General features: G+C 25.3%; 3 protein-coding genes across 5 annotated transcripts; 2 read left to right on the forward strand and 1 right to left on the reverse strand.

The window, feature by feature from the left end:
- Positions 1 to 84: 84 nt before the first annotated feature.
- LOC112600784 (WW domain-containing adapter protein with coiled-coil) lies at positions 85 to 14,096 on the forward strand. 3 transcript variants are annotated; one of them, XM_025348087.1, is made up of 13 exons: positions 85 to 311; positions 404 to 437; positions 1,811 to 2,024; positions 3,203 to 3,276; positions 3,341 to 3,436; positions 4,057 to 4,264; positions 4,338 to 4,580; positions 4,699 to 4,823; positions 4,905 to 5,088; positions 12,009 to 12,169; positions 12,245 to 12,372; positions 12,447 to 12,550; positions 14,001 to 14,096. In XM_025348087.1, exons 1-12 carry the CDS (start codon positions 271 to 273, stop codon positions 12,538 to 12,540), a joined length of 1,602 nt encoding a protein of 533 aa, XP_025203872.1. In that variant the 5' UTR covers positions 85 to 270; the 3' UTR covers positions 12,541 to 12,550; positions 14,001 to 14,096. The 3 variants fall into 3 exon arrangements, with proteins under 3 accessions (XP_025203872.1, XP_025203873.1, XP_025203871.1); XM_025348088.1 differs by having other exon boundaries at positions 14,008 to 14,096; XM_025348086.1 differs by lacking the exon at positions 14,001 to 14,096 and having other exon boundaries at positions 12,447 to 12,575.
- A 7,302-nt stretch (positions 14,097 to 21,398) lies between these two features.
- On the forward strand, positions 21,399 to 24,546 carry LOC112600786 (zinc finger BED domain-containing protein 1-like). Its single transcript, XM_025348089.1, has 7 exons — positions 21,399 to 21,654; positions 21,799 to 22,308; positions 22,446 to 22,751; positions 22,824 to 23,048; positions 23,124 to 23,614; positions 23,673 to 23,887; positions 23,988 to 24,546. The coding sequence occupies exons 2-7, from the start codon at positions 21,799 to 21,801 to the stop codon at positions 24,338 to 24,340; spliced, it is 2,100 nt and encodes a 699-aa protein (XP_025203874.1). The 5' UTR covers positions 21,399 to 21,654; the 3' UTR covers positions 24,341 to 24,546.
- Positions 24,547 to 25,357: 811 nt separating this feature from the next.
- On the reverse strand, positions 25,358 to 27,591 carry LOC112600781 (39S ribosomal protein L38, mitochondrial). Its single transcript, XM_025348083.1, has 7 exons — positions 27,380 to 27,591; positions 27,160 to 27,315; positions 26,580 to 26,785; positions 26,404 to 26,522; positions 26,168 to 26,326; positions 25,709 to 25,933; positions 25,358 to 25,654 (listed from the first exon to the last, which is right to left on the reverse strand). The coding sequence occupies exons 1-7, from the start codon at positions 27,513 to 27,515 to the stop codon at positions 25,453 to 25,455; spliced, it is 1,203 nt and encodes a 400-aa protein (XP_025203868.1). The 5' UTR covers positions 27,516 to 27,591; the 3' UTR covers positions 25,358 to 25,452.
- Positions 27,592 to 27,632: the final 41 nt, after the last annotated feature.

Consider the following 27,632-nt stretch of genomic DNA (forward strand, 5'->3'; position numbering starts at 1 on the left):
AACTGACCAATGGCAGTGCGTAACTTTCCGATGGATGACAAGCCCCCTCCACACTCCTGACAGCATCTTCACCCCATCTAAATGTTTTTTTCCTTTTTCACTCCATTTTATTACATTTTACTATTGGTCTCATTTGATGGCGTCCGGTCGCGTTTAAAGATTTTTTTACGTTTTATTGACCCCTAGAACCACGTACACGTCCACCTACATTTGTTGTTAATAATATAATTCCATTACTGGGCGGTGAATTTCCACAGATAATCGGCATTGATGGTAATGCATGCGAGGAAACTTCAAAGGATTAGTGATGGGTAAGGCCTACTTACCAAATTACGTGAATAACGTAATTTCAAGTTATTTAAACATCGATAATAATGTTAATGCTTTGTTATTTTGTTTACAGGTATTATGACAAAAACCCGTCCCATCAGTATCAGGTAAATGATATTGGATATTGTGATTATTATATTGACAGTACACAATTATGTCCTTCAAAATATTGGTTCCTATGAAATCTAATATATAGTTAAATCTATTCTCATCATTCTGAATAATCAAAATTTTTCCATTATTTTCATTGTAGTATAATTACTTAGTATTAGTAGCTGATTTATTGAATCTAAAGGTCTAATTTAAATAAACATCAGAAACTTGACAATATCTATGTATATTTTAGTTTTTAGATAACTACTTTAAATAATTTAAATAACAGTACATTTTAGGTTAAAGTATTGAATAATTAATTAAATAAAAAATAATTAGTCCTACCTACACCTATTAAAGTTAATTTTACCATAAATGATTAAAATATACTAAATTGTAATGTTAATGGTTTTATTTGTAAGATATGTATACTTTATAGTGAACACTAATATTTAATTAATTTATTTGATTAAATAATCAATAATATATATGTTTACAATTAATTAATCATATGTTACCTTATGGTATTTATTTATTTTTTAACTTTATATTAACTTAGTAAATTAATAGACATTTTTACTATAATACTTTCTCTTCTTAGTGCAGTAAATTATTAGCCAAATTAAATACATTTGTTAATTTTTATTAATGTATACATATAATTTTTAATTGCTTTTAATGATTTTTTACAATGTCTGACATATTGAAATATATTATTGATACTAGCTGTGTAATTAGGATTTTTTAAATGTATGGTTTAAATTTAATAAAGATTTGAATTTAATTCACATAAGGTATTTTAAAAATGATCAAAATTTTATGGAAACTCTTTTATCTAGTAAAATTCCTTTATCATGTCTCCTAAAAAGGTTATCCAAAATTTTTAGAGCTTAGTAATAAGATAATTTTGTAATTACATTCATTGAGTTTATAGGTAAGGTAAATATGTTTAGCCCAAAAACATTAAAGCCAAATTTAAATGAGACTAGCATTTGGCCAAGTAGTTGACCAACTTAAACTCAAAGTATAATATTTTTTTTTGCTGATAACTATTTCTATTCAACGAAGAAACTTGCTATCCCACTATTTAAGTTCTACTCAACTGAGCATGTTTAAATTACCGATTGAGTATCAATTAGTTGATTATAAAGTATAAATTTTGGTTGGTGTAGCAACAACCCATTAAATAAAATGTGTTTAAATACTGGCTTGGTCAATATTGATGTTTGATTGAGCAACAAATGACTAATAACCAAGTGCTTGTCATGTAAAAACTAGGTTTAAACTCTTGCATTTCTGTTCTATGTATAGTATGTATACAGTTTATTGTTAGATTTTTTACATTTACAGATAACATTATTTCATAAAATATAAATTTATTTTTCAGAATTCCAAATATTTAGTTTCAAAAAATTCTAGTAGTGACCAAAAGTATGGCAGTGTTAGGGGAAATGGTACCTCGTATCCAAGTCCTGGTCGAGGAAGTCCATCAAGAGATCGATCATACTCTAGCAAAAGTTCATATCATTCACAAAAAAGTCACAGAGATAAGGAGAGAGATTCTCGAGACTATAAATCTAGGAATAGTGATAAATATTCTGGTAAGTGTTTAATTATATAATACATAATATTATATTCTAAATATTATAATATAATTAAATGCATGTTTGGTGAATGATTTAGGAACCCTATTGTTTTATGTTTCAATTTTATCAATTTCTCAGTAAAACTTAAGTTTTAATATTTCTGTAGCTTCTAGCATATATTTTAAATCTATCATGGTTGATGTCTACATTAAGAGTGAAACTTCTGTACTATTGTTCCACTATTTGACGCATCATGATGCTCAGGGAAACATTCAAATGTAATTAAGATAACTCAAGATGGTTAGAAACAAACTAATATCTTCTGTTTTTTTTTTTATTTGGAACTGAATAAAAAAATATATTGTTATTTTATAATTAATTTATTTGGAAAATAAATAATATTTATGAATTCTTATTTTCAATTTTCTCATATTAAAATTAGTGCAGATTAACAGATTCTAGCACTACAACTAAAAATTGATCTGTTGGATAGATTTAATTAAAAATGTACAATCATTTGAAGGTTGAGGATTTATTACTTATTAATATATATTGAATATCTTTATATTTAGTATATTTATATAATAATTTTTTGTTATTATTTTGTTTTTTACGCCTGCCATATTTTATTATTAAATTTGAAATACATGTAAAAGGAAATAAGTCCATATTTCTTTCTTAATTGTAAAATCCTAACCACTTTGAATTTTATAAAGATCTCCAGCGTGTAAGCTAATTTAAATGATGTAAATATGTCATGTCTAAATGGTTTACTGAGTGTTGATTGATTTTTAAAATTTTAGAACAAACATCTTGAAAATATGTAATAATACTTATATTATCTACTCAATACTAATTAATTAGTAATATGTATTCTTCTTCAAAAATATGCAAAAAATGTATTAATTACCTAAGTTAATTGAAAAAAAAAGGTATATGATGATACATTTTCAATTTTTTTTAATTTAACTTTTACATATTGAATGGAAATTCAGAATTCTAAATAATGTTAGTTTTACAACTTAATGGAGGGGGACAATAATTATATTTCAACTATTGATTTAATTTATTTCTTTTAGTAAATATCTTGATTATTATATTATAATAATTTTTATACTTTGTGTATTTTGTAGTTTATTTAAAACACAACTTGGTAAATAGTATGAAATTAATAAAATTAATTAATTTTTCAGATTATAGTAGGTCACCAAAAGATAGACGAAGTAGAGATGAATATAGAACAAACCACGATCGGATTAGTCCGGAAGTAAGTCAATTCTTTAATTACATATTGCATTATTTATTTTTAACTATGGTATTTTATTTTATAGAAAATGGTTGTTCATTCTGTGAAGTGGTCAAATTCTAGGGATTCTAGAGATTCTAGAGAATCTGGTCAACGAAAAGTTGTTCATAGCTCTTGTCAGGTAAACAAATTTTATCTTCATTTATTATTTAAATCATAAATACAATAAGTAAATTTATAAACATTTATTTACATTGCATGTGCAATTGTGTGAGGAAAGTTAATTATAATTTCTTCAAAGAACTCAAAGAATGATTAATTGCATGTTCACATTTAAACATCCAATGTGTTTTAGACTACTACTTATGTGGAATTCTGATTGTATAAAATTGTTGACTTTTCATAAATATTGATCTCTATTTTTTTTTAAATTATTAACTTCTTAAAAATTGTAGAAAAATAATTGTACCCATGGTTTACTATTCTTTTTTTATTATTTACTTTAGAATGGTTATAATTTATTAACCATTATTTTGTGTTTTCTCGTGTATTTAATTGACATCAATGTTATTGTTTATTATGATTTATTTTTATAAATCATAATATAACTATTTTATAAAATATATTAATATAATATATCTGTATATCCCTTATTTTATAATAATGACTTGATTATGATATAATTTTTTTGATCACAAAAATTTTCTGGGTGATTTCTGAAATCAGTTTAACGTATATCATTTTTAGATTAATTTACTTGTATATATAGTTTGTTTTAGTTTTATGTTTATGTATGTATAGAGTAGCAGCAGTAGTAGTAATAACCGCGAATCCAGGTCTGGCGGAAGTTCAACTGTTACTAAAGTTGGTGATTGGTCTGAACATACAAGTTCTTCAGGGAAAAAATACTATTATAATTGTAAAACTGAAGTATCTCAATGGGATCAGCCAAGGGAATGGTTAGAAGCTTATCCAGCATCTCAACCTTCTCGAACACAATACCACCATGGTTTGTAATTATATTTGAAACTTATAACTAACAACATTACCATTATAAATAATTTTGACGTATTTTCATATAGACAAACATTCCAATAACTCTATGATGAGATCATCATCAATGAGCAATCATGTGAACAAAGTTTCACAGCAATCCTCTCAACAACAAGTTAATTGTACAAGTAGACCAACTCACCATCAAAAAGATGCTTATTGGAATCAAATGAGAAGTAATAATCTTCCAATAAATGTTACGCAATCTCATCATGTATCTGAGTGTAATGTAGATAGGCTTGAACAGGATGGACCAACAATAATCAATTCCTGTAAGTTATAAATTAAAAATACTATTAATATTATACTTATGTGTTGTTGCCATCAAAATATTTTTGATCAAATCCTCTATGATATAATAAACATAAAATACTATTATTATATTTTAAGGTGATTCATCACAAACACAAGATATGGAATTGTGTAGTGGTGATAGCACTCCTACTTCAGAAAAGTCATTTCAACTATCAAATGTACCTGCACAAAGGCATAGTTCTTCTACTCCTCAATCACAAGTATTTTTATTCTGATTACATTTCCTTTTCAAATAAATAATTTAAAATATGTTTATAGTAACCAAATTTATCTACATTTAGGTTAAAGGTGCTGAAGTTAATAGTGAACCATGTGAAAGAACAAATGTTGATGTTGGATCAACAACACCGCCATTATCAAATATAACTCAGAATTTAGTTGATTCATCAACATCCAATAATGTTACTGAACGAAGTCCACCCACTCCTGCAAGCACAGAAACTAATAACACCCAAGAAGTTAAAGGTAAATATTTTATTTGAGGATTTATCCGTTCTACATTTCATTTTTAATAGTAACTAAAATAACTTTATACTTGAAGCTTAATGTAAATTAAAGATATTCTGTTCAAAGTATGTTTTGTGAAGTCTATTAATTTGTTTTGCTTATTTTTGGACTTAAACTAAATTTTATTATTTTTCTTTTCCTTAAAATTACTACAAAAATATTATTATTGTTATTTAATTGGTAATATAAAAGCCTTAATGATAACATCAATAATTATTTAATGTTTGACTAATGACAAGGAAATACTTAATCTAACATACTATATAAAGAAACTCGTAATTTTAAATGTACTCAGGAAGAACATAATATAAGCAATAATTAAAATGAACCTAAAATTTATGGAATGAAATTGACAGCTGAAATGACTTGTAATAAACTTGGAAGTCCTATTTTGACTAAATCTGGATATTAAGTTGTTAAATTTAGCTATTCCTGATAGAATAAAAAAATTGAATTGTACTATCTCATAAGTATGCATTTGGTTGTTACTTGTTTTCATTTGCTTTCTGTGGTACTAATAACTTAAATAATAAATTCATTAATAAAAATAATAATCACTGATTTCAACACCCATCATTTAGGATTTAAGTACAAAAATACTAATGATGATGGCACTGAGTAGAACAATGGATATTTAAGAACCAACTATCAGTCTTACAGGACTCCAAACTGCCTTCATTTTTTTAACAATGCAAGGTGGAAAGGAGGATTTAATCCAAATTTGATTTTGTTAATCAGTAACAAGACTAATTCTGTGTTTAAAATATCGTCCAATCATACATTTAACTAATACTACTATTAAGCCTACCATTTTGCCAATTCTAATCGTATCCAGGCTATGATTTAGATGTTTTTTGTTATACTCCATTTTGCTCCATTAATTGGCTTCTAGTATAGCCGCATCTGTTGCATTTGCCAAATCTTCAGGTATGCATGACATTGGGTCAGAGGGCACACTAGTATGTGTTTTATTTGTTCACTTCCACAGTCGCAGTCTACGTTTCAATAATGTATTCCCAGTTCTATAGATTTTTCCTTGTTAAAACTACACCAACTCTCAATTTATCAAGTGTTTTCCAGATTTTCCATTCATAACGATATCCGGTTGAAAGTTTTTTCCATTGTTCTGATTTTAAAACTATTGGTTTGGTTCAATGCTATCCATCTTGGATGTTGTTCATATTCAAGTGATATTGTGATCTCCATGATTGATGTCAAAACAATTTTTCTTGATTTCCACCTGCTAGAGGCTGGTTGGTATCCATGTAGTGGGTATTTTTCGTCTTTTGCTTGGGCTGTATTTTGAGCATCACTGGCCATACTTCTTCTAATATCGAGGGTAACTATACCAGCTAGAACTTGTACTAGGTGTAGATTTTAGCAACCAGTTACTAGACGGCACGTTTCATTTAGAGCTACATCTACCTTTTTCACATGACACGATCTACTCTATACTGGACATGCATACTCTAGTTGAATATAATAAGACAAGTACTGTGGTTTGTAGCAACTGTGAGTTAGCTCTCCGTTTTGTGTCAGTTAATTTCTTTATTAGGTTATTTCATGTTACAACTTACATTTTAATTTTTTTGCAGTTACTTTTAAAGGTTAATGTCATATTTAATGTGACTCCTAGGTACATAAGTGTTTGTGTATGTTCAAGATTGATGTTCCGCCACTGTATTTTGAATTTCTTTCTTGCTTGATTATTGTTTATGTAGAATACATTTTCTTGCGGTTTTGTTGAATTGGGTTTTAGTGAGTTTGAACATAGTATCTATTCAATTTCTCCAGCACATGTGTGAGTGTTAGTTTTATTTCATTAAACATATGTCCTTGTGCAGTTATCGCTAGTTTGTCAGCGTATAGGAAATGGTAGGTAGTATCTATTATGTACTGGTCATTCATATATATGTTACATACAAAGTCCGGAATTGTATATTTCACAATTTGTACAGTGTTTTTTGTACACATTGCGAAGTGTAAAATGTTGCTGTAAAAAGTAACTAGATTGAACAAGTTGCGTTATATAATTCGTGATGTGTACAATAATCACTGTACAAATTCCGAAGTGTACAATTGTTGTACATACCACAAAGTTGAAAAACATGTTTTAAAAATTACAATATAATAACTGTTATGTTTTAAAAGTGTTTTCTTCATAAATATTACATATTATTATTTATTAGTATACCATATAAAAATAGATATATCTGGACACCTGGTCTTTACATGTTAATATACTACTATCACTGAACAAATCACAAAATTTAAAAATATATTATAAAAATTAGAATTTTTCAAATAAAAAAAAAAAATTATTATAAAACTACATATTACTAAAATCAAATATAATTATACATAATTTATCATTATTTATTTTTACAATCAAGTGAGTTATGACACTGTGAGTTGCATAATACATTTTTTTTTTATTTACATATACATTTATTATTATAGCATTTCCGTGTACAAAAACATTTCAAAAAAACCTTACCTTCAAACATTGATTCTTTCATATTTGCCACTCTTAGAGAAATTTTATCAGTAGGTATATCATTTATATTTAATATATTTACCCCATCGCAAGATGAAAATTGGTTACGACTGAATAGTTGTGCATTAATGCCATTTTTAGCACTGATTTTATACAAGTCGTCCGTCGTTATTTCCATTATAACACTTAATACAATGAAAGTACACCACTTACTAATATGATTATTTTTTATAAATATAAAATAATATTTTACCTATGATATTTCTCAAATCTCCTTTACTTCTATCAACATCTGGTACAAGCAATGTTACATTTATACCGATTGAAACGACTGGATACTTCAAGATACTATCAGTTTTCATTTGTTTTGCTTGGTGATGTACTGAACTTACAGTTAGCTTTTTATTTTTATTTATTTTACCTTGCATAATTGTAATTTTTTCTAATACTAATTCATTTGCAGTTGAGGCCTGCTCTAAAATATTATCTTCACTTCAGTTAAAGTCTGTTCCAAAATATTATCTTCACTTCTCTTTTGTTTAATTCATAATTAATTAGCTCTAATGAAGAAATTGCTTGCTCTAAATCATTCTCAGAATTTAATGTTTTTAGTATATTCTCAGGTAGTGCACTAGAAGTGAGGCTAAGTTGTGCTTTTCTGCCGAATAATACCTCAAATGTTGAGTTTAATACCAGAATGATAGCTGCTATTTTTTTGAAACTGTCAAAATTGAAGACCTTCACTCCATTTATTGGATTTATTGTCCAACATCCATGCCCTTAAAATATCTCGCACATTTCCTTGACTGAGGGTGGCGTTGTTTCCCATGTACAATCTTAAGTTATGGCCACATATTTTTTAATTCATCAATTATACAATTAACGAATTCACGGCCATTATTTGACTGAAAAATTGAAGGTGCTCCAAAAGTAAAAAATATATCAATTAAATGATATGTTACTTCAGCTGCAGTTTTTGTTTTAAGAGCACGCAAAATTACAAATTTTGATAAATGATCCTGGTAATTTAATATAAATTTGTACTCATGACATGACTGCATATCAATCAAATCAACCTGTCCACGTGCATTGACTTCATTAAATACCATAGGTTTAACAACTACTCTTTTTTTTAAACACGTTACACTATTGTTTAAGTATAATTGAATAACAGGACGTGATATATTAACATAACCATTTTTTAAATGATAAATCATTTTATGAAGTCTACCATACCCTGTTTCTTTATGTGACTTTTCAAGAACATCATATATTTTGTCGTAATGTAAATAATATTTAACTTCATTATTTTTTGATTTATGTAATGGAAATAATAATTTATTAACTTCACCTACTTTTATAATATCATAGCGATTCAAACGTCTGTAGTCTAATGAAATCTTATTTTTAGCTTCAAATATTTCATTTATTATTTTTTTGTAATTTTCTTCATTAGCTATGGCCATTGAATTTACACTTAAATTAATATTTTTTTTGTCAAATTTTTAAAATTAAGATTTTTATCATTTTCACTCATTTTGCCTGATTGTATAATACTATAATTACACTAATATAAAATAAAATATTGGAGCAGTTTCGCATACAATGCACTAGTCCGTACTAAAATCTGTTTAAATTATATTTCTGAACAACAGTATCGTAAAGTCGATTAGATAAAATTTATCATTTTTATTGTATTATATGTTTATTAGTATGTTAGAATCCACATAGCGTGGGAAACAACTCATAAGACTATAACAGATGATATAAATAATCTTATTACAGATTCACGTATTTTATTTTATTTCATAACGTGTACAATAATATGTAGTTTTATAATAATATTTTTTTTATATGAAAAATTCTATTTTAATAATATATTTTTAAATTTTGATTTGTTCAGTGATAGTAGTATATTAACATGTAAAGACCAGGTGTCCAGATATATCTATTTTTATATGGTATTCTAATAAGTAATAATATGTAATATTTATTAAGAAAACACTTTTAAAACATAACAGTTATTATATTGTAATTTTTAAAACATGTTTTTCAACTTTGTGGTATGTACAACAATTGTACACTTTGGAATTTGTACAGTGATTATTGTACACATCACGAATTATATAACGCAACTTGTACAATCTAGTTACTTTTTACAGCAACATTTTACACTTCGCAATGTGTACAAAAATCACTGTACAAATTGCAAAATGTACAATTCCGGACTTTGTACATAACATATACATTAACAGCATTGGTGCTAAGACACAACCTAGTGAGAGGCCATTTTTTTAAATTTCTTCATCAGCGTTTTTGGTCTCGTAGTTTTACATCTATTTTATATCTATAAACTAGTCTGACAATACTGATATTCATGTTTAAAGTAATTTTAAATAATATTTTTAATAGACTGTCATAAAAGAAAACTTTCTTTTACAATTATATATAGCTTAGGATTAGCAGTAAATATTATTTAATATTTACTTATTGATATTTTTAATAAAAATTTTTGTGGAATAATTATAAAAAAAAATTTAAGCAAGTCATCCTCTTACTATTTTAATATTTTGTCTATTCTGTGGTCAAGTTTCATTTACATTTTTTTTCATTTATATTCAATAAAATTCCAATTGATGAATAAGTCTCTATACTTAGGTTCTAATTTAAAATATTTGTACTAAACTAAAAAAATTGGTCGAGGTCTATTAATTTGTTTATTTAATTTATTGTTCTAACTTAATTAATATTAACATAGATATCAGTTTATTAAAATCAGCTCATGGGTATATAGAAATAAGTGACTGCAAGTGCCACCAAAAAGATATTGACTACATCTGTGCTGACACCACTTGAGTAGCTCTTAAAGATTTTTTTATACAATGATCCAGTTACAATATGTACAATAATATAGCAGTACTTAATGTTGCATTTAATTATACTTAAATAACATTATATATAATATGAATTTAAAATTTCTACTTAAAAATTTAATAGATTTAGGATACAATATGGTTAGTCATTAAATTTTATAGGAAAATATCAGCATCCTTACTATTGTCTATTGATATAGGATTTACATAGGTGATGAACTACTATCATAGAAAATTATTTGCTACTAGAAAAATAATAAAAGAATAAATGAAAATTTCAAATAATATTTTTAAATCATCTAAATAGTATTTTATTTGAATAATGTCTTATTCTGACGTAAAGAACTGTTCTAGTTCCAATCCTTTTTAACAAAAGTTAAAAATTATTTTAAAATCACTCCTGCTAATAAACACTTAATTTAAACTATAATAAAGTTATATAATTATTAATTTAAAAAAACAATCTATAAAAAATATTAAGTCTGTTTAAAATTATAACATCTAGATAGATCACTAGCCTTCAATGAACACTGTTACCTTAAAATGAAAAGTATGCACCAGAAAGAAAGTGTGCAAACTAGTTATTTCAAAATTGAGAATTCATCTCAAAACAATTAAAAATATTGCATTAAATCTATGTTTTTGGGTGTGACTTAATTTGTATGCCCGGTATGGGATAGGTTATTCACCCTTTACAAAAAGATAATGTGCTAAATGTGTTTTACTTTTAATATTATGATGGGTTGCTTAAAGTTGACCTTTACAGAAAAGTTAAAACGTTTAGCAAAAATTGTGCCATGCTATATATTATGTAGATGAGTTGCTATAGTCTGCTTTACAAAAACTGAGGACTGACTGTCGCCGTACCCTGAAATATATAAATTGGTTTTCATTCTATTGTGACCATCTGTTGCGTCCGAACGGTAGCGACAGTTGTAAATTGTATTGTTATTTGTTAATTATACAACAAATATTTAGCTTAGAACATGATGATCAGCCGCTAGTGTTTGTGAAGCTGACTATAGTGTAATTGAACGTGCTAAACAGTTTTCAAATAATAGGCATTCAATGTAAAGTATATATTATGAAACTCTTCATCAAAAATCAAAAAAGAAATTTTTTAAATTCACTAAAAAATAGATTACCCATACTAAACTAGTAAGATTAAATTTATGGGGAAAAAAACACCAAGCAATAGGTTAAGGAGAAATTACCCTCGGTGAAATAATAAATGGATGGTTTGATAGACGAGGGAGGCTTAATAAAATGAGTAATGGTTAATAAGAAAGATGATATTTTAATATATATTACCTATTATTTACTTTTACTTATTTATATTTGTTGACTAAGACAAATCAATATCATGTTTTATTTAATCATTTAGAAAACAGGTTATTTAAATTTTTAACAATTTTATAAACAATGTTAATAAAATATTATTTTAACAAAATTTAAAAAATATGTATTGTTTTAAATTTAAATTTAATTTTTAATAATAATAATTTTAGGGAGTCCTGTAACAAGCCATGCAGAACAAGTTGCCCAAGTCAACAATGTAATGAGTTACAGACAACTTGGAACAACAACATCTCCAGTTATGTCTAATTTAGTACGGGATGATTTAACATCACACGTTAAAACTTGGCCAGCTGATATTTTAGCAAAACAGGTAATATATAAATAAATGCATTCATTAAATTTCAAAACAAATTCAATGTTTTAATAGCTGAGTATTTCATTTTAGGCGCAAAAATTAAATGAAGAAGCCCACATATTAGGAAGTGTACACTGTTCACGTGTATCTGCAGAACTTAAATATGCAAGATCTATTGTTCGTTTGACTGAAGTTCAAGCATCTTTATTAGAACACAAGTAAATTTCATAATTTTATTAAAAACCTGCATTTAAATTGGTTTTTGTTATAAATTATTCAATTTGGTTTTCAGGGTGTTATTTTTACAGCAACAAATTAAAACTTTAGAAAAATTAAAATCTGAAAATTCGTTTATGGGTGAAGGAGATGAAGGAAGGATGACTTAAATATATTATGGCAAGTGTTTTTGTTATTTAAATAGTTGTCAACTTTACCAAGAGTAACCACAAACATTTTCTTTTTTTGTTATGTTGATTTTTTACAAACTTTTTATAATTTTGTTTCTGGGTCTTGAAGACCAAAACTATGTTCCAATTGTTAGGTATTTGGTATTCTTATTTATCATTCTGAAGTTATTTTTTTTTTAATCATAGCTGTCAGATTTTTTTATATTAATTTAAATACAGGTACTTATTAAGTACTAATATAGTCTAATTTTTTTCTTACATAAAATACTACACCCTCTAGTACTGTCTTAAAATAAATATATCATATAAATCTTAGGATAAATAAAACACCTATATCACTGATTATTGGTGATATATCATGTATCTAAGGATACATATAATACATAAACAAAACAAAAAAATTAGAATAATTCAATGCCAAATTTTTTTTGTAATCCTAGTATTTTACTTATGATGCTTCATATCCATAAAAATTTGTTTGATATTCAAATATTTGTTATAAAGAAAAGAGAAATTAAAAATATAAGCATTATGTGAAAAGTAAATTTTGTTTTGATAAATAAAAAAGTTAAATTTAAGAATTTATTGATATAAAATACTTTTTCATTTACTAAATTAATAATTTTTAATTAAATCCTAAAAATTACATTTCCTAGTAATTTCCCAAAGAAAGAGGTTAACTTACTTAAAAAATAATAATATGTTTAATTTCTGTTTTAATGTTGCAACTATTATGAAATGTCATAAGAAAAAAATCTTCAAAACAAAGTTATATTTTTTTAAGACACATTTGGGTTTGTGTTCTATTTTATATTTGTAATTTTAACCTGGGATAATTATAATGGAAGTGATGTTTGATTCTTCATATTTCAGGCTTGTATTCTATAATATTTTATTATCTACCTCAACATTTTGAATTCAATTAAATACATTGTATTATTTTTTTGTTTAATAGTAAAAAAAAAAAATATTTAAATTATTTGTTTCGTTAAGATTAATTTCAAAACATGAAACAACATAGTTAGTTTATTGTAAAGTATTGCATAAAGTTTCTTATATAATATTTTTGTAATATAGTTATTAATTATGCCATAATTTTCTATATTTAAATTTATTTTCTTCTGACTAAGTATTATTTTTAATTTATTTAATTGGTGAATTAAAGTCTATGTTGCTTAGAAACATACATATTTAAGGTTTAACAATATGCAAGTTATTTTAGTTAAAAGTTGTATTTATTATTTATTTATTTTTGGTAATTTTATTTAACAGGTTTAATTTAAATGAACCTCAAAAACTTTTTTTTTTCTTGGTCAATTATATTCCATTTGTAAAAATTTGCTTTAATTATTTGTGGTATAAAAAAAAATTGCATTTTAATTATATATTATATATTTTTTTTCAATATAAAATTTGTTACTAACCACTCCCTATTTTAGATTTTAGGACCCAACTACTAATGCAGTTTTCTATCAGATCTCAGCGTTATTATTATTAATTCTATGTAAAAAAAAAAAAAAAAAAAAAAAGAAGAAGATAAGCAATTTTGTAATAATTAATCTAGAACTTAAGACTGATAGATGTTGACAATGAAAATTAATATAAATTTGTTGCCTCCAATTCTTAAATAAAAAATTATTAGTAAAAAACTTTGAAAATAATTAAATATATTGTTCTCTGTTTACAGTAATAAGATAACTATTATACTTATTTTATGTAAAACTATTATTAAGACCCAGTTTATATTTAAAGTATTTTTTATTAAGTATTACATTTTTATTTTGGCCTTTTGACGTTCATCAGAGTTATTTGTATATTTTTGCAATGTAAAGGTACATTCTTTTTGTTTATACAATACCTAATATATTATGATTAATAAGTCTACAATTTTAGTACAATAGACACTGATATTATTTATACAAAATCAATCAATTTGATAGTAATAAGAGAAAAGGTATTTTATTTATAACTATAAAGTCTGACTTAATTAGTTAAAAACAAGTTATAGGCAGTGTACTGTCAAAACTTATAATGAAGCAATTGCATTTATTAAATTAATAAGTTTGTTAAATTTAAAAAATATCTGTTATTTTTTTAGTTCAGCTGAAGACAAAGTATTATATCAAACACATTATTTGAGTTGTTTAAATTTTAAATTTATTATTTTCAAATCTAGTAATGTGGAGGAGGTAAATTTTTGTTCAGATATTTTTATCAACGTATAAAATAAAACATTTGCAGACACTACACTGAGGATTAGTTTCTAACTAAGTATGTTACTTTTTCATCACTAATATTAACCTTCATTGAAATTATATAAAATAAATAATGAACGTCTTTCAGAGCTAGTATATTGTCACATTATTTATTTTAATTAATTTAGAAAGTAATTATGTAACCGAAAAAAGAGTGTATAGATATAAATTACTTATTGTTTTATTAATTACTTTATTAATTTAACAAAAAACACCGTAAATTTACCCAAGTTTAATATTTTGAAAAAATTATCTTAAATAAGTTTTTAATTATTTTATAATAATTATAACCACATATTATTTAAATATACCCATTTCTCATCATTTTTTTAAATAAAAATGAGTAGTCTTATTATTAAAACTTAATTTATGTTTTTCTATCTATACACTACTTTTTATACGCACAAGATCTGCTTATTTCTTACATAATTTGTGAACCAAACAAATCCAAAGAGTAGTTCTAAAAATAAATAATGTTCTGAGTTTTATCTATAAATCATGTTCAGAATGATAATAATTATGTATATTTACCTAAGTTCTATGTATTATTATTTCCTTTTGTACACTTCATTATGTACTAGGTGCATTAATTTATCAAACTTTTCCTATTGTACATATTTTTTTAACAATATAATAAGTTAGACTGTTATTTATTTAACAATAATTTACAATTGTTATTATTAATATTTGTCAACATACAATTGAGAGTAAGTGGTAGGGTCAACTATGTGATACCAATATACCAATTTTATTCTAAAATAAATTGCTTATATTACATTAAGAATTAAACATCATCACTCATTTCATGTTGAATAAAACATAATATTTTACATTTTTTAAATCATAATATATTATGTTGGGTTTATGCCTATGTCATAACCATATAACATTAATATAAAATGAGTTTTAAGAATATGTAATTTATAAGACTTATGGTACTGATACACCCAATGTATCCTTATTAAAGTTCCACCATAATATACTAAACAGTTAAACAATATTTAACTACTTTACGGTGTGGTTATTAATTAGTAGTGAAAATGTTCTACCTAAATAATACTATTTGATAAATAACTAGACAATTCTAACATGAACTATTTGTTAATTTTTATAATCCATATTGTGCTTGGTACAATTAAATTAAAATTTCAATGTTCTTCCTGTAAAATTTTATGAGCTTGTATTAAATATCAAACAGTCAAATGTATTTATAAATTTTTTTTAAAACATTAATATTATTAAAAATAATTTATTATGTGCAAAAAAAAAAGTAAGTATGTGTATATAAAGTTTAATTTATATGTTGTGTTTATTAAATGTACTTACAAGTTATTAGTATTAAAATGTATGCACCTAATGGGTAAACTCATCACTCAGATGTCTATTTTTCCCAAGTACTCAATAAAAAATCATATCTGAAAACAAGATTTTACAAGAGTACGTGAAAAATTTTTATTAAATGTATTTAATTTTAAATAATAATTAAAGATGTAGGTATGCTGTGTTTATAGATTTTATATTTTTTTAAATGCCATTTGCATAAAATTGAATGTAATACATTCATGTTTACAGTATTTTACTTTAGTTGGTAATAAAATGAACTGATAAAAGAAAAAATGCAACTAAGTCATTTTTTTACCAAAATAAAAATCCCAGATAAAACTACAAAACTTTTACAAACGCTTAGCCAACACTATTATTCCTACTAGAATAAAGCAATTTACTAAAATATTATTTGTACTCTTAAATGAGTGTCATGCAATTATTATAGCCCTAGTGCCAGTGTATAGATTATATTATTATAAGTTATAACTAAGGTTAGAATGTTTATGCAATAAAAAACAGTTAATTACGCATGAACAATTTGAAAAATATGCATTCTAAAATGAAGAATTGTGGATAAAAAAAATGCAATAAATATATAAAAACAAATTTAATTATTAATAGAATATAAGCAAATGGGTCAGTACTATTTATACGTGGTCATTATTGTCTATTAATTTTTGAATTTTCTTATTTACTACATAAAATTAAATTAAATATAAATAAAAATACATTTTAAAAAGAGTTGCATTGAATAATTATTGTTTGTTTTTAATGTTTCGTTGTAAATCTTCGTTTATTTTGTGTTAATATATTTTTGAATCTATTAGATTTAGTTAATGAAATATAATATTTCGGTATTTTTCAGCATTTTGCATTGAAACCCATCAACTATGTGCTTAAAAACAGAGAAAAACACAAATTATGCATTTATAAATAAAAAATGGTAAAATATGGATTAATATTCAAAATAAAATTTTGATATTTTGAATATAGATACCATGATACACATTTCCATATAAAAATGGAAGCTATTGGACAACTAAAATAATGCAAAATCATAAATATTCTAACCCTAGTTATCGTACGAGTACATTTAAGATCTCATAATCAAAATTAATCACACTTCTTTTTGATCATCTAATTTCATAAGTTGTATTACATTCTATTATTATAAATTTAAATAGCTATACACTAAATTGTCTAAATTGTTTTTACTAATAATTTTAAGTTGATGGGTTATACTGGCACTACAATTTCAAAATATTTGTCGGTAAAAGGTCAATTTCTCTGCTGGGATACCAAATTAATATTATCCCAGCATCACAACTTAAAAAATAAACAATGGATTTCAAAAAAAATTTCTTTGATTGTACTATTAATTTTACTAATTTTTATCTAATTATTCCCGGAAGAAAAACCAATTTTCTCACTATGGTACAACTGGTGTCAGGATAACGTTACTTTCAGCACCATCGTTGGAAAATACTGGATTTTTGAACAAAAAAAATGTCATTAATTTTCTGTAGAAATGATAGGATATCATAGAAATCAACTAACGTTTTTGTTAATTTGTTTTAGATAAAACTGTTAGTCATAAAAAATATATGTTTTTTTATTTTTTACCACTTTGGTTTGAAACGACATCATGTATTTTTAATATTATCAAAAGAAAGAAATATATTCAAACCTTAAGCGGTTGCTTCACTTGTGGTGACCATAACAGTCACCCCCTCGTTTATAAAGGCTGAGTTCTCCTAACCTTTTTAGTCGCCTATTACGATCAAGTTGAATTAAACTGTTGAAGCAATTCTGAACTCCATAGAGTTATTCAAAGTTTTTGTGAAGTGAAATATTTGGGACGTACCATGGCGCAGATATTTCCCCAATGTCGAATGGAAATTAATTGAAGGCCTAAATGGTTAATTTTTGGAAATACTTCTATATTCTCATATTTGATTATGTAAGCCCAAATAAGTTTTAGCGTTGATTTATATCAATGATTTGTTGTTAAATGACAGTTTTGATTTTAGAAATAAAAATATAAAATAAAATCTTAATACTTTCCTTTTGGTTTTTAAATGCGCACTTGAAGTAAGATATTTGTTGCGTTTCTTAGCAATCGCAAGTACAAAGTACAAGCATTGCAGCGGACCGCCGTCGCTCTTTTCAAACCAAACTGGGAGAAACAGCGTCACTTGTTCAATCCTCCGACATTATCACTTCCTGGGAGAGGTGTGGCGGAGAACTGAGCAAGCTGTACATGTAAGTACAATCGGCGACAAAAGCCACAACTTAACTATAGTCTATTAGCAAAACTTCTAGTCAGAACAGTCAGGCAATGACTTAAACTAATGCTGACAGATTATCGGCCTTAAAAATGATAGAAATGGATATATAATAAATATACTATACTGCAGACAAATTATATTTAAAAATTAATAAATACGTTTTTGTAATTATTTTATACTGAAATGCAATTATGAAAACAATAAATATATATTTTTATTGTTTAAAATAATAATCCATAGTATGGCTGTATAACAGAGGTTCCCAACCCGTGGTACGCGTACCACTAGTGGTACGCGGAAGGCTCATAGGTGGTACGCGAAGAAATTTTTTTATTACTATTTGCATTCAATATTATTTAGTTTAGTTTATTTGATATTAGCTAATTTTATAAAATTATTATTTTATCAAAATAAATTTAATGTCGATAACATGGGGTTTGTAATCGTAGCAATTTAGAATTTTAGATACTCTATTCTTATCGATAAAGCGCATTCTTATAGTTTTAAGTGTTTTAACGTTTGTGTTATTTATATTATATTTTATATAATATGGTATATTGATGACCTTGTGAAAAATAAACAACAACAAATATCACATTAATTTTATTTATTTAATTTTATTATTATTTATATTTATTATTTTTTTTTATTAATTTGAAAATTGTAATTTAAAATTTAAATATTTAGATTTAACTAAAAATTATGATTTTTTTACTTTCATAAATATCAAATAATAAAAATGTAAAGAATTGAATGAATAATAAAAATATACGCTAAAAAAATTTGACTCCTAATTTAGTTTTAAAATTGAGGTGGTACGCGTATTGATTATAAAAGTGTCTGATGGTACTCGATGATAAAAAGGTTGGGAACCCCTGCTGTATAAGATGCACGATTGACTTCTACATAATACAATAATTATTATAATAAACTAAAAAATAAGAATAGGTTTTTAAAAAATTTGTTATTATCAACTAATGAAAATATTTTACAAACATTTAGTTAAATGTTTGTCGAACATTTGGTTGGTATAGACGTGTTCCCAAACAAAATTATTGGCTTATTATTCGAATATTACGACATACATTTTTTGAGAAACATAACTATTTCATTTTCATACAAATAACTGTTTATTTAATTTGTATTGTTTTTTTTTAATCTGAGGTATACACTTGGTTGATGAGGTAGATATTTTAAATCGTCCCTTTTAGAATTTAATCATAACCGCCACTGGTATTATCTTAAATTAATAACTAAAAATAGAAGTTAATATTTTTTTAAATTAAATTAATAATTCGCACATGCCATGTAAACATAGTGAACCATGTGTAGAAAACCCGTACCTACTACCTATGGCTATATCTAAATGCTCGCGGTTAATTGGTGCGCTCGTACACCAGTATATTATGTTAATATTAGATCCAGAAATTATTTGAAAACAAGCTAAAATCTTCTCTAAAAACTTCTAATTTTAAACACAACCGAAAATAATACCAGTTGCTTATATTAAGTACTCAACTATTATTTATATACACTTAGATAGAATTATGAAAGTCGATAAATAAATCAGTCTGCGAGAATTCGGTCGAAATAGGTACCTACGTATTTTTAATTTTACATGTTTAAAATAATATGTTAACATTTGTTAGCTGGTAGCTAATGTCTTATTTTCTATGCTTCTTTTCATTTTTGTAATGATTATGAGAAATTATAAATGCAGTTCTCCTACACACGCTACTTATTATAAAGACGCCATAATCTTAACTGGTAAACATATAGTTAAGCAAACAAATACCTACAATGTTTGTTATTTTAAAATATTGTTGAACAAACATTGGCAAACGTATTAGGTACCCATCTATGTTTCCACAGGCGTTTGCTATAGGTGTGAACGCAAGCTTTACACGTTCGATTATTGAAAGATTTGTAAAATTTGTACGACTCATTTATATTTTCATCATACATACGCATATTTATAAGGAAAAAAATTACCAATAGTCAAAAATAAATAGTAATAATACAAACATAAAGCCGCCCGTTTTTTTTTTTTTAATAATACTTAGTTCATTTTTTTAAATTGTGTGATTTTTAATACTTAATCAATTGATAAAACCAAAAATTACTTAAATTATTTTAGTTTTTGGTGAACCAATAATTTCAATGTATATTAACTTTTTATGTCTGTGTCTACTATTTCTATTCTATTTTCTACCAAAAATTAAATATTACTCGTATAATAAAAATAAATCATATATATACATTAATTTTTAGCGTTTTTTGTGCAATCATTAAAAACCAAACAATCTAAAAAAATTAATCTTAAGTTTTAAATATTATTTAAAGAAAAAAAAAATATGTTTTTGAAAAACAGTATTTTTTGAAGTTTTTGATGAAAACTTTTATATGAAGTTCGTCCTTTTTTTTTACATCCTTATATAATACACAATTAATTTTTAGTAAAAAAAAAAATTTTAATTCGCTTGGTTGCTAAATTAGAATTATGCTCTTTAAATTGTAATATTGATAATGAGTGGGTATTTGAAAAATTATGTAATCGTACTCTTGTGCCTTATAGATTAACACACAAGCAACATAAACACTTGACAGCCTTTTAGGTAGGTATGTATTATAATTTATATTTTATAATCTGATTATTCTCATTAGATATATAATCTATCTCAACGGAAGAATGGGCCAACATTATATACGTGTAACCATAAATCCAAAAAATGTTACATAAATATAATACGACCGTGAGGCGCGAATGAAATATACATTTAAAAAATGTTATACCTATATCTGTGTATGTAACGGACTAGTCCGGTAGATAACTTTTTATCATAACTTCCACACAGTAAATAAATTGCCATTTACCACTGGATAGTATTTATAATTAACATATGGCTACACTGGAGTACCATTCGTTAAAAGGGTATGGAAACGATATCTCACTAACAAACTTGGAACATCGATCGATGTTTTTTTACTTAGGTTTTGATTTTCTGTATAGAGTTTATTTCTTCATTTGTTGTCCTATCCGAAAATTGATTTCGATAAAAGCAATATAATTATCGCATTATCGATAGTCAACATTTTGTGAAATATCCGAATTTTGGAGGCAAATTTCAAGTATAAATACATTATGAATCGAGGCAATAAAATATCAATTGAATTAAACCCATTTTTGCAATCGACATCACAAACACCTTCTGGGACACCAAACAGTAAGCTATGAATTTATTTGAAATTCGTAGAAATTGTATTATTCAATAACAAAAAAAAAAAAATATATAGAAATTATATTATAATAAATAACAATTTATTAAATAATTTCTTGTAGTCGTTAAACATGTTGCTTAATGTTTCAGATGGCAAAAAAAAAAAAAAGCAAACGTCCTTACACTAAAATACAGCCAGACCGTTCTAACATTGAAACAGTCAGTTATCAAAAGTTAGTTGTACCAAAGCGTATGCATAGTCCTTATTGGAAGTATTTTGGGTTTCCAGCGTCAGACACTGGTAGCATACTTACTCAAGATCGAATTATATGCATACTTTGTAAAAAACAGTTTGCCTATAAAAGTAATACTACTAATTTGAGAGTACACTTACAAAGCAGACATAAGACTGAACTAATGGTATTGGAAATGGGGTCCTCTAAAGATGGAAGTCCAAAAAAAAGGCACGGCAAAAATGAACTTATGTTATTAACTACATCTGAAGGCCAAGTAGATGTAAATAGGTCAAACAGCAGAATAAAACAACAGGATGTATATATACAAGGAGAAATTAATGAACAGTTTGTTAGTGAAAACGTTTCTAATATCCAAGAACAAACTCCACAGATGTCGGTTATTTTTCAAGATATTGATAATTCAGTGAGTATTTTTAATTATTATTAGGTTATATCTTCCTTTAATATAAATTTAATGATTTTACAATGAAATTCTATTTTGTTATAAATTATATTTTCACTATCTACTTAATTATATAAAATAAATTCTTTGTTTTTCAGTCAAATGATGTGATCAATAAACTTGTATCAGATGCAATTACTGAATTTGTAATAACTGATCTTCATTTACCAGATATTGTAGAAGGTAAAGGTTTTCAACGTCTTATTGCTACACTAAGGTCGCCATGTGAAATTCCAGGAAAATATAAATTAGAACAGTTCATAATACCAAGAATTTATGAAACTACCAGGTCTGCTGTTCTTAATAGTATTGCAAACAGTTGTAGCACATTTGCTTTAGGTATAGAAGAATGGAAATGTTCTAGCTTAAATGTTTATATTACAATAAGTGTATTTTTCCAACAGGTAATTTTATTTATGAAAGCTTATATATTAAAAATAATCTATTTGTTTTTTTTTTTTTTTTGAAATATACAGTTGGACAAAGATGGTCTCTGTATTAAACAACTAGCCACTATTTTATGTAATCCTAACAGAACTGCTAATGAATGGTGTGGAATCTTGGGTTCATTGTTTATGAATTGGAACATTAATATTGATCAAGTTAAAACTGTCATCAAAGCATTTACAAATAATAATTTAGATGCAGCATTAAGAACTCAAGGTTTCATTCTAATACCTTGTCTAATTTATGAATTACAAGTGTGTAAAATTTAAAATTTAAATTAAAAATATTTAAATTTTTTGCTAAGTTAATTATTATATATTTTTTTTTAGAATTTATGTACAAAAAGTTGTTTTGAAACTGAAGAAGTATTAAATGTTTTAACAAAATGTAGAACAGTTTCTGCTAAACTACATCACCATAATGCCTTAACATCTATTACAGTTGAAGATAATGTTGTTCAAGTTTTTAATTCATTTTTTAGTAGAGAATACCCACAAATTTGGACAACGACTTATCATTATTTAGAACGTTTTGTTCAACGGAAAGATACTATAAAATCTTTATGCAACACATTGGATATTGGATTTTTTCCACATGAGATGTTAACTGATAAAGATTGGTCTGTTATTGAAGACGTTGTTACAACTCTTGAGCCTCTAAAAGTTACTGTAACTACTCTCAGTGAAGAAAAAATACCATTGATATCATTATTGAAACCTTTAATTAATCAGTTAACTAGCTATCATTTAAAAGTAAAACCCAGTGATTCAAATCTTGCTGCCAGTTTAAAGAACACATTTGCCAATGAACTTCACTGGAAGTAAGAATGTGATACATCAACAATTTAGAATTTACTCATTATTCATATCAATTTTTAGGTATAATAATATTGACGTTCAAACATTTTTACACATAGCAACATTATTAGACCCAAGATTCAAAGATTTTCCTATGACTGAAGGCGAAGAACATCTTCCAACAATAAAACAGGAATTAGTCAAAATGGTTGAAACTGAAGGTTCTGTGCCTTATGATACTAAATCAAATGTGTCAGAAGTTGACACAGATGTGCCTAAAAAACCTAGAATTTCAGGTTAGTGTTTCAATATTAGTATATAAATGTTTAATTATAAAAAATTAAAAAACATCAAATGCAAATATATTTGCAATTAATTTAAAATATGATTATTTAGGTATTGGATTTTTACTTGGAAGTGTTGCTAATGTAAAAAGTTCTCCTACTATTAGTAAACATAATATGTCACTAGAAGATAGACTTAATTTAGAAGTTGCTCAGTATGAATCTGAGCGAACTCCTTGTCTTGAAGAGTGTCCACTTATGTGGTGGTCACGAATGTCATCAAAATGTCAAAATCTAATAAGACTTGCAAGAAAACACTTTGTGTATGCTCTTAGTGGGTCATCTAGTAAATTACCATTAGAGTTGCAAACTTTATATTATATTAAAAGATCACAAATAAATCAAGAACTAGTAGATAAAATGATGTTTATTAATGCAAATACAGTTGAAAATAATTGTTCATAAAATGATTATTGATTTAAGAGACAGGGATTCCCTTACCTTTAACTTCCCACTAACATTTAATAGTTGGTAATTTATATCCATTTTAATTATAAAATATATTTTTTTACTATTAAGGTTTTATTTCTATGTATTTTAATTATGACTACATGAGTGATATACTACATTTCACACCTTGTTGTAACTAATTCTTCTGATTATTCTCTAAGTCGCATTTGTTAAATTTAAAATTTTTTATAAATTACATTCATACTAATATAGTATTATGTCATAAATAGTTAATAAATATTGCTTTTTTATTTTTGCAACATGTATATGTATATTTAAGGTAGATTTTAAAATTACAATTAAGTTGAATTCATAAATAAATATTTGTATTTAATAACTTATTTGATGTATGTATAAGTTATTCAATTTACATTTGTAATATTAATAATAAAAAAAAAGTGAACTGATTTCAATTCATCTGTTAAATCAATAGTATACTAAAATCTCTTACTAAATTTTAACCAATCATGACAAAAATAATACATATTTTTTTAGTCATATGAACGTGTCGGAAAAATAATATTAATAAATTTTTATTTTACATATTCAATAGTAAGACAGAAAATCAGCATTTATAATCTTATTAAAAGAATGTAAGTACAATATTTCTTTTATATCTTGGACCTATAAACAACAGATTCATGTGATATAGTTTTGTATGATATGAGTGAAAGCACCTATACAGAAATAACACAAGATTATATTTTTGAAGATTTACATATCAGTTTTATATGTTTTTAATATTTAATTTAAAAGTTGATGATTCAAATGGATATTAAATAATTTTAGTCAGTATTTAGTCTAATTGATATGTATACTTCAAAAAAAAAAAAATGACTCGTAAATGTATTTGAGAGTGGTTAGAAAGAAAAAAATAAACATAATGCTGATAATTTTTTTAAACAAAATTGAAAGTAAATAGTGATAATCTAAGCTGAGAGAAAATAAAACACAATTTTGTTAATAAACAAAAGTATTTATTCAAAAATGATATTCAAAATTATTTTTCTTATCATGATCAAATATGTACACATTTAAACTAAGTAAATCATTAATTTATTGAAAATTTAGTAATCATTCACACGTCCCCATCTTAAACGTTCTTTCTTCATCTCTAATTTCAACCAAGATGGAGTAGTTTTCTTAAATGGTACTGCATTTGGATACTTAAGAGGTGGTTCAGGTTTTTGGAATGGATGTGTTTTTCTTAGTTTTCTTAGTAAAAATTCTTTAGCTATTTGTTTTTCATCACGATATTTATCCATGTATCTATAATTTAATTATATTAAAATATTTAAAACTAATAAATTATTATAAACTTACAAATTAAATGGTTCTTTAAGAGGGAACCACTTTTGCGGTTTAATATATGGAGATGGAAAATCATATTCATAAACTGGTTCTTGCATTGATAATTGATCATGATAAAACTTTGTCAATGAATTGTCCCAATCGGTTTGATAAAATGCTAATCCGGCTGGTGTCATAATATCTTCATAAGATCGATAAAAATCAAAAGTGCTAAATGTTCTTTTAGCCAAATCTATTCTAAAAATAAATTATATGTATTTATATTTTTTGATGAATATTATTATTCATAGTATTACAAATTATTGTACATTATAAATGGAACAGAGTATATTATACTATAGTTAAACAAATACAAAACACATATATTATATTAATAGACGTTTTAATGAGGTGGAATGACACTGAAAGTAATTCTTTTGTCTACAAATTTAATACTAACTTAGTATAGTTGTTTATTATTTAAAAACTTACTTTTCACTAACTGATTTGATTGAAGAAAAATTTATTTCTGAAGATTGTTTGTAAAGAACAAAAATCATTCTTTGGTATCCTGTACCTTTTGCAGGAAATGGTTGTAAATAATTAAACACAGTTTCGCCTTTATTAACATCTCCGCCAGGTATATTTCCTCTAAACAAAATTATATTTAAATATTTTAAGTATAAATAATATTTTAAATTATAACAGAACTTAGGTAAAATACATACACCAGCCAATGAATGTATTCAGAATTTTCTTTATGTAAATGTCCATCTGGATTTGTAAGCATTAATGTCCATAGTGTATTTTCGGGGGCTTCAAAATTTACTTCAGGACAATCCAGAGCCTATTACAGCTAAATTATAACATCATATTTAAAAATAAATTTAAATATTATAAATACCTCAATAGGTTTGATAATATTTCCTCGATAAACAGGTACTTTTTTTGAGTCGTATTCATAGCTAATATCCATTTGAATGTAAGGCGTAAAATAGGCATCTCCAAATAAATGTTCAAATATACCATAGTACTCTGCTACTTTTTTTGTATGTAATGGAGCATTTGTTTTTAACCAATCATTAGATATTTCATCCAACGATACTGGTACTAAATACAATTAATAATAATATATGCATTTAACCAGTTGAATTTCTAATATTAAATTTTTTAATTTGTGGGGCTTATCTAAAGAATACCATCATCTAAAATATACTATTTTAAAACTATAGAAGATGAAGTTATTTTAGATTCTGAACAGAGCGATAAATGTATTGATGTGTATTCTTTATATTGTGTATGGTATCATCTTTAGGGACAGTAAAAATGGTGGTGGTTTCTAGCTGTAAAGTATATCTAGTTTATACTTTAAAGAAGTTAAAAATAAAAATTTACAGTAACTCCTTTATTTGTTTAGGGAATAAAAAAAAAATAAAGAAAAACTGAGATTTTTTGTGAAAATTGGGAAATTTCCCTTTACATACATTCATTGTTTCTGGCTAATTTTTCAAGTTCAGCATTGCATTTTATTTTTTTAATAAACTCGATTCTCTTGGCTGTTTCAGTTTTCTTGTCTCTCTGAGGTGTAGGTAATCCAATGTCAACTTTAAAGTGAATTTTTGGATCTTTGAAATTCATTTCTAAACACATAAAATATTTTAACAATTTAACATACACAATCATAATACAAATATATTAACATACCTTCCATTTTTTCTTCTAATGTTTTTGCAATGCCAGGAGGTTTCCCCAAATTTCTACGTTGACTTCTGTGCCGTACACTCATTACAGTTAGTAGTCGGTTTTGTTTTTTAAGCAAACATTTTACCGAAAAAGACATACTGTAATTTAAATATATTTACATACAACTTTTATAAATAATTATACTCTTATTTTTATTGATGAAAAGTTATATATAATTCTAACTTCTCTATTTTATATACTTTTAATTTTTGAG

The sequence above is a fragment of the Melanaphis sacchari genome, unplaced genomic scaffold (assembly GCF_002803265.2).
Source record: "Melanaphis sacchari strain LSU unplaced genomic scaffold, SCAv2.0 Contig719_pilon_pilon, whole genome shotgun sequence".
In the NCBI taxonomy this organism is placed as follows: Eukaryota; Metazoa; Arthropoda; class Insecta; order Hemiptera; family Aphididae; genus Melanaphis; species Melanaphis sacchari.